Here is an 8,651-nt window from a genome sequence, read left to right on the forward strand (position 1 = left end):
CACCAAGCATGGTTTTTTTATTTTACTAATTTAAATGCACCAACGGTTGGAACCGTTGGTGCAAGTGTTTGCACCAATGGTTTTAACCGTTGGTGCAAGTTGTTTACACCTGTACAAAAACATGCACTATTTGTGCACATTATCAACCTGTTCATAGCAATATTAATCAACCTGTTTATAGCAATATTCCCATGCAATTATACAACCAAAAACATAAATGTCATAAAATGAATTCAAGATCCTAACACTACCATACGCAATTATAAGACAAAACAAAAAATTTACTAAAATGAAAAGTGAGTAGTACTTTTTAAACTAATTAAATCACAAACATAAAGAATATCCAAAATACAATGTCTCAAATATCTAAAAAGTGCAAGTCACTACTGACTAAATTGAAGAAAATCAACAAAAGCCTTGCGGACGTCGTCCTCGCCGTAACCCTCCTGCGTTAAGCCCCTTATCAAGCCCCCCAGTCGACTTGTAATATGATTTTGTGTTGAAATATCCTGAGGAGAATACTGAGCAGCAGAAGTAGAACCATGAGCATCTGGAGAAGGCTGAGCAGAAGCCGAACCCTGAGCACCAGCCGAACCCTGAGCACCAGGAGAAGGCTGAGCAGAAGGTGGATGAGCGGTACGATAATCAACCTGTAAAGTATAAGTAATGATATTTAGAGGGCACGTTCAAATGAATCTCACACAAATTTGTTATCCACATATGAAAACATGGTACAGATTTGCATAGCCCATTGCGGATTTCTATCCACAAATTTGTTATCCACATATGTTGGGATCTAGTACTTTTAAGGCCCACGTGATGCTAAGTTTTCGCTAAACTCAGGACTTATTAATTTACACGGATTGAATCATAGTTATGGATATAAAAGTCAGATATATTACATTATACTTTTAGGATCAGTTTCACTTCCCTTTTGAAGATAATTGTGAGTTTTATATATGATAAACTATCTTGCAATGTGAGAAATAAACTTCTGAAATCAGCTTCCTAAATTAAATACATTGTTATTATCATGTACTCTCGTCAAAATTTATTCCTTTTAATTTAATTAACCAACTGAATTGAAAATAAGTTTATATTAAAGTAACCATATATACGTACAAGCTGAGTTAGTCGTTCCATCTTGGCCTTAAGCTCCGCCATCTCAAGAAGCACATCAGGAGGAGTAGCGAAGGTCGGAGTGGAGGAAGTCTTCAAATAAAATCTAGTGACACCGTGACCCAAACCTCTCTCATAACCACCATGATGCCCTCCATGTACATCATCTAAGACTGTGGTCATTGCAGTAGATTTGGGTTCTCGATCGACCCCTAATGATTTGGCCTTTTCGATCACCCGAGCCTACGCCACATAAAGTATTCAAATATTAAGTCAACAATATTATTATAAGCATATTCAAGAAAGAAATTTCAATTAGTCAAAAGCATAACACTTACACAATACTCTTGAGTTTGGGTGTCGGGATATGTACATGAATATGTATCAGCTCCTGGATCGACTAAAGTCGCATGGGTACCTAAATACTCCTTTAATGCACTTGAACTGCCACCCGATTCTTCGATCCGAGCTCTCTGTAATTCACCAAAACATAAATTTGTATAAGATATCATATCATAAATTAATAAATGCATTTTTAAAACTCTTAAGATTAATTTTACCACTCTCTCTTTTGCCCGAACCATACTCCTCGAGCCACCCGTATAGGTTGCTCGACCTCGCTTCTTTGACTCCCGATTATCTTTATTTCTTTTTGCCTCCGCCTGCACAAAAATGTAAGATTTAGATTGTGATCCAAAAATAAGCACATGCCAATCATTGAATTATTTGTTAACCATATACCTGCTTCCTATTAGAAGAAAATAACTTGCAGAGGTCGTCCCACCATCTTTTATCGATCCCTTCGAACACCTCTGTCTTGAAAAGATCATCTCTTTTCTCTTGGGGAGTCTCCAGCCACAGTTCATAACACTCCTTCTTTACCTGATTCCGATTGCCTCGGACTCTCTCCTGCATCTTTATCTTCACGCCTCGATGTATAGCAGGAATATTAAGAGGACAATAAGGATCTATAGGCAAAAACTCATAATCTTTCTGCATATTTAACAAAAAAAATACATTAAACACTTTACGTGAATATTGAATAAGATCTTGCTAGCTAGTTTTGCAATGACAGAAATAGATTAAAATTGTATTCAAACCTTGGCTTGGAGAAAGAACTTATCTAACGAACGCTCATGATCCGGGCCCCAGTTCTTATAAAGTGGGAAGTCCATGTATTGGCGGCTCTTTTGCCCCACATACTGTCCAAATCTCTCAGCATTAGGGCCCGTAACACGGAAGTACTCATCAAAGTGCAAGGGGAATGCTGGTTCATTCTTCTCAGGATCGGGCATTAATCGATTGGCTTTATTTGAAGATCGAACCTTCTTGGACGTCCGTGGCAAACCTACATCAAATAAGGAGGATGGAGGTAGTAATCGAATATCCATAGTCCTTCAAGAGTAGTTTGAAACTGTATCTAAAAAAATGCATTAAATAAAATCAGATTATGAACTCTATATTTATAAAATATCTTTAATTGTAAAGGAAACAAATATGAGTGGCATAGTATCTATATCCTTTGTTTGTGCTTTTATCCTTATGCTAATTTTAATTTGTGACCAATATTGTAGAAGTCTAAATATAGAAGAAAGTTATGGTATTGTTCACTCGCCTGGAAATCAAGATGTACATGAGAATGGAAAACTATCGATGGCATATATCTACCTTCTTACAGATGATTGTTTTCACCTGAATATGCTGGTTAACTATACAAGCGGACATTTATTTATTTATTTTTGATGGTGACCAGAAAATTGTGATCTCGTGGTTTTTTTTTTCATATGTAGAGGCTTAAAACCACATCCTAGACTTGAATCATCCTGCACATATGGAACTTTCTCAACATGCCTTTGTTTCTCTACTTGACAATTTACTAAAGTGTAGTTTAAAAATGTCAATGAAAATCAACTTTTTTATTTACAAAATCAGTCAACTTTGGGCCAAGTTAGCTGCATGGTAAAAGTTAGTTTATTTTTTTACTCTTTAGGTGTTTAAATTGTGCCAGACTTTGGAATCCTCGAGTTTATTTGACCGAAATAATCTATACAAAGGATTTTTAGTCATTGTTATAGGTGCTACTTTTTAGTTAATTTTCTGTTAACGGTCTATTGTTTCTGTTCTATTTAAATCATACCAATTTGTACCAATTTTCTAATTTTGTGCAGATTGCTAATGTGAAAAAGAATATAGAGTCTGTCCAAGGGGAAAATGTCTATCCAGCTAAACAGCAGCTGCTTATACATCAAGGGAAGGTTTTGAAAGATGATACAACACTAAGTGATAATCAAGTTTCTGAGGATAGTTTTCTTGTCATAATGTTGACCAAGATATAATTGCTATCCCTTAAGATTAGGTCCTTGATTTTTAGCACTTGTACCATGGTGTGTCCATTATTCATGAATCATTTTGGTGTTTGCTAGTCCTTGCTAATCTCTTTAATTATTACTGGATTGCCCTGTGCACACTGCATTATGATTTCTCTCCATACCTTCTCATCAAAAGAACTCACTTATTAGAGCTTCATGCGTGGCACAATGTTTTTTTTCTCTGACATGTAATGTTTTTAGTTAATATGCTGCTAAATCATTACCCTTATGTTCCAGGTCAGTAATGTGAAAGTTCTTATTCTTGTTGAGTTTAACACGAGTTATATTTATGGATGAGAACTTCAACTTTCATTATTTATATAATGCTCTTAGCTATGTACCTGATATAGCAATACAATTTTGCAATGATAAACATGTTGGAGTGTAATAAAGTTTAGCTAATATCATGGTTGTTGGCAAGTTCTCTTTCATGTACTTGATCAGATTTACAATCCATGATTCGACGAAACAATCTGTTTTGAAATCGACAGTTGATTGCACTATTGTAATACAACAGATGGATTCTTTTTGAGGTCAAATGTTAAGCCTAAAAGTATAGGCTACAATTGCACAGAAGTCATGCAGAATATATTAAACATATTCGAGTCATAAATCTGTTCAAGGACCAAAAATCTCAGGTTTTATACTGAGAAGGAGTATATTAAACATATTCGAGTCATTAAACATATTCTCTGATTGGGATTACATACCTCCGGCATTCTCAGCACGCTTCTCCGCCCGTTTAGCAGCACGGTTAGGACGATAATTTCTCATGTGTAGAGGACGAGCTATTGATGTGGATGCAGAGGCATCCCCCCCAACTAGACAATAAAATAATATTATGTAAGTATTGTTTAATAAAATAATATGCAATATAATATCAATACATTAAATGATACTAACCCGTCGAGTGTCCAGATGGTATAGAGTGCGTAGGGATGGTCTGCAAATCAGTCTCGCCCACATCTGATAAATGTGTAATCATATCAAGAAATCAATTATAGTGCAAAATAAAATCAAAATCAAAATTTACAAACCTGTAAGGGGGGTCTGTAAATGATCATCGGCCATGGATGTAGATGCTATAATACTAGGGGTAGATGCTGGAAAGCTAGGGATAGATGCATATATATATATATATATATATATATATATATATATATATGAGATGCATGCAATACATGTATATAGTGAACATGTACATATAAAAAATGCATATAATCAGGTTTATTGTGATTGCCCACCCAACCAAGCATTGTGTATATAGTGAACATGTATATGCATGTATATAGTGAACATGTAACAAAGTGAACGTTTGTGTGTATGAATTTTGTGATTACTACCTTTTTCTTTTTACAGACTCCTTAGACGTTGTAGGAATGTCTACAATGATTTCATGTTCAAAATCATTCCGAACCCATGAAACTTCATGCTCAACCTGAGATTCATTTGGATCTATAGAAATAGAAGCTTGTAACAATCTAAGTCCTTCATCATCAGAATCTGTCTCAGCATTGTCCTCTATGTCAACATCCACAAATTGTGGGACATCGTAAGTATTCCTAGGCTTCCATCGGCAAACAACACTCCATCCAGGATGTTTCAAACACTTTGAGTAGTATACTTGAAATGCTTGTTCCGGGAATATATACGGTTCATCTTCAAACTCAAAAAGATTAGTGTTTACACTAGTCAATCCATATTCATCTTTCCAAGTCTCATATGTTTCTCTCCACTTTCCATGTCCAGTTCTTGTATGATACCAAACACACTTGAATAAATAAATTAATTTTGCTCTTCCGGGATAGCGAATACCGAGTATTCTATCTAAATACCCATAGTAAATTATTCCTTCAGTGCCAATAGCCGCAATTCCACTATTCTGGGTGGTCCGAGATTCTTCTCTCTTCTTGATTTCAAACTTGTACCCGCTTACACCAAATCCATTGTAGTATGCAACCTCTCGGCTCGGATATTCAGATAGACATCTCAAATCCTTATCCAATGTTAATTCTACATTTGGATCTTGGACCTGACAAAACAGTTTGTGTGATAATTATATAAAGATACAAATTTAGATTAAGATAATGACACATAAATATTGACAAAGAAAATCTTACATAATTTATAAACCAGCTACAAAAATTATCATGATGATGTTTTTCCAATCGTTCAACATTCCAATTAGGATGCTCTTCACGTAATTCATCCTTGTGAATTCCGTTCTCAACATGAATTGTTATAACATTAACATCATATTATTTTATATATACATGTACATATAACAATTAATATAAAACATACTTACTCTCTAACTTCCTCGAGGCATATGCTATTGAGGATGATAAATCGATGTATATCATTAATAAATGTGAGTCCCATTGTCGTGTAAGTTGGTTTGCCATATGTTCCGTCATGAATACTCACAGGTCTAATGAGCTTTGTCTCTATATTTTTGTCCAAATAACGGGAACAAAATGTTGTTACTTCCTCCAAGAGATAACCTTCCATAATATAACCCTCTGGCCGATTTCTATTTCGTATATAATTTTTTAAAGTCAATAGGTACCTACAAAAACTCACATTAAATTACTAAACACAATAATGTAGAAGATAAAAATTATATCTATTGCATCAAATGGAAATTTAAAGTTACCTTTCTATAGGATACATCCACCTATATTGTACCGGTCCTGCAAGTCTAGCCTCTTTTGCAAGATGAACAATCAAGTGGATTATGATATCAAAGAACGACGGTGGAAAAATCCTCTCAAGCTTGCACAATATCAAAGGTATCGCTTTCTCTAGCTTTTCTAGCTCCTTGTCATCGACATTTTTAGCACACAATTCTCTAAAGAAGGTGCAAAGTTCATTGATCACTAAACCAACGGATTCTGGAAGAGAAGTCCTTAGGGATAGTGGGAGAAGGTGTTGCATAATAACATGGTGATCATGACTCTTCAACCCATCAATCTTGCCTTTCACAGTCTTTATCTTCTTATTAAATGATGCTGAAAAGCCTGTGGGAACCTTCAGCTCATGTAATACCTCTAAAAACTTTTTTTTCTGATTTTGACATATGATAAAAGGCATTGGGGAGTACAAATTTGCCCGGGTTACCAGCTTTAGGTACAGGATGCAATTCTTTTCTAATGTTGAAGTGCTGCAAATCTCTCCGAGCTTGGAGGTTGTCTTTTGATTTTCCATCTTTACAAAGAAGCAAGTTAAGTATGTGCTCAGATACTCCCTTCTCAATATTCATCACGTCCAGATTGTGACGCACGGTATTTGTCTCCTAATAGGGCAATTCAAAGAAAATACTTTTTTTGTTCCATCCTTGTGGTCTTTCCTGTCTTTCCTTTACTTTTCCGAAAGTTATATTTCCGTAAACATTCCACTGAGCAAGTATGTCCTTTCCGGATAGGGGGACTGGAGCCTTTCTATGCTCTGTAGTACCATCAAAATGAACAGCATCATCCCTATAAGGATGATCTTCTTCCAACATACGTTGATGACCGCAATAACAGATTTTTTTGCTAAAGGGCAACCATGTCGATGATGTATTGGCATGGCAGTAAGGACATGCTTTATAACCGTGTACAGAATAACCTGATAGCATTCCATATGTAGGAAAGTCATTAATTGTCCACATTAAGGTTGCACGCATTGTGAATGTTTCCCCTTTGTCTGCATCATATGTCTCTACACCATTAACGAATAAAGACAGTAACTCATCAATGAGAGGTCGAAGGTAGACGTCGATATTGTTGCCCAGTGAACTCGGCCCATCAATAAGAAGAGGCATCAGAAAGTATGATTGATCCATCGCTAACCACGGTGAAAGATTATATATCATCATTATAATAGGCCATGTACTGTGCGGATTGCCATTAAAACTAAAGGGGCAAAAACCATCGCTAGCTAATCCAAGCCTAATATTACGGGGATCTTGACTAAATATTGTGTGCAACTTGTCGAAATCCTTCCATGCTGGCGAATCTCTTGGATGACTCATTTTACCATGTTCACTTGGAATAGCACGGTCATGCCAAGTCATTGCCACCGCTGTCTTCTTACACCTGTAGAGCCTCTGCAGCCTCTGTGTCACAGGAAAGTATCGTACCACCTTGACTGGTATGTCATTCTTGTTAGCATGTGCTTTCTTCTTATATCTAGAAACTCCACAGTTAGGGCACTCTTTCAGTTTAGAATTTTCTTTCCAGAACAGTACACAATCATTAGGACATGCATGAATCTTCTCACAATTCAAACCCAGATCTGACATTATCCTTTTAGCTTCATACCAGCTCTGAGGCACATTGTTCCTCAGAGGCATAGAATCTTTCAGGAATTTTAGAAGCATCGTAAATGACTTGTTGCTCCATTTATTTAGGCATTTAATCTGGAAAAGTTGAACGAACCATGATAGTGTGGAATATTTTGCATTCTCATAAATTGGTCTTTTGGCATCTTTCATGTACTTCTCATACTCATCTACATATTCTTGTCCGGAAGGATGATCATTGTAGGCTGTCTAAAAATCACAATAGATAGCTGATCCCCATCAAAACACCGATGATGGAAGTTACACTCTGACGACTTCCAGAAGGTTACAATTTGAAGACTTTCACGTAGATCGCTAAAGGTTACAATCTGACGACCTTCACGACAACTGATGGAAGCTCTAATCAAACAGCCTTCATAATCAACATCGGGAGTTACAATCTGACGACTCTCATATATCAGAGAGCTAAAGCAAAGATTATAAAATGACGATCTTTGCAACGCTTCGACAGAAAGAGACTACAAATCGACGGTCTCTTCAAATCAAACTGTGGAAGTCCTTCCAGCGTACCAGCATCAAGATGAGCCGCATTCATAGCCACGAACGCAGCTCAAATGCAGCTCCAAAAATTGCAAACGCAGCTCCAATCGCTGCCAAACGCAGCTCCAATCAGCCGCTGAACACAGCTTCACCAATCAGCCACCGAACGCAGCTTCAACAACCAGCCGCTGAACGCAGCTTCAACAATCAGCCGCAGAACGCATCTCTAATCCGCTGCCAGACACAACTCCAATCGTTGTCAGACGCAGTTCAAACGGTTGCTCAAACGCAGCTCCAATCAGCCGCAGAACGCAGCTCCAAATCGCTGCACAACGCAA

The 8,651-nt window shown here is 36.8% G+C and overlaps 1 protein-coding gene across 1 annotated transcript; it reads right to left on the minus strand.

Moving 5' to 3' along the window:
- Window positions 384-4,598, minus strand: LOC109838893. The gene is made up of 9 exons (XM_020407322.1): window positions 4,526-4,598; window positions 4,392-4,454; window positions 4,199-4,309; window positions 2,220-2,467; window positions 1,861-2,112; window positions 1,680-1,781; window positions 1,458-1,592; window positions 1,123-1,362; window positions 384-650 (listed from the first exon to the last, which is right to left on the minus strand). Exons 1-9 carry the CDS (start codon window positions 4,557-4,559, stop codon window positions 384-386), a joined length of 1,452 nt encoding a protein of 483 aa, XP_020262911.1. The 5' UTR covers window positions 4,560-4,598.

Source organism: Asparagus officinalis, chromosome 4, assembly GCF_001876935.1.
Source record: "Asparagus officinalis chromosome 4, Aspof.V1, whole genome shotgun sequence".
Lineage (NCBI taxonomy): Eukaryota > Viridiplantae > Streptophyta > Magnoliopsida > Asparagales > Asparagaceae > Asparagus > Asparagus officinalis.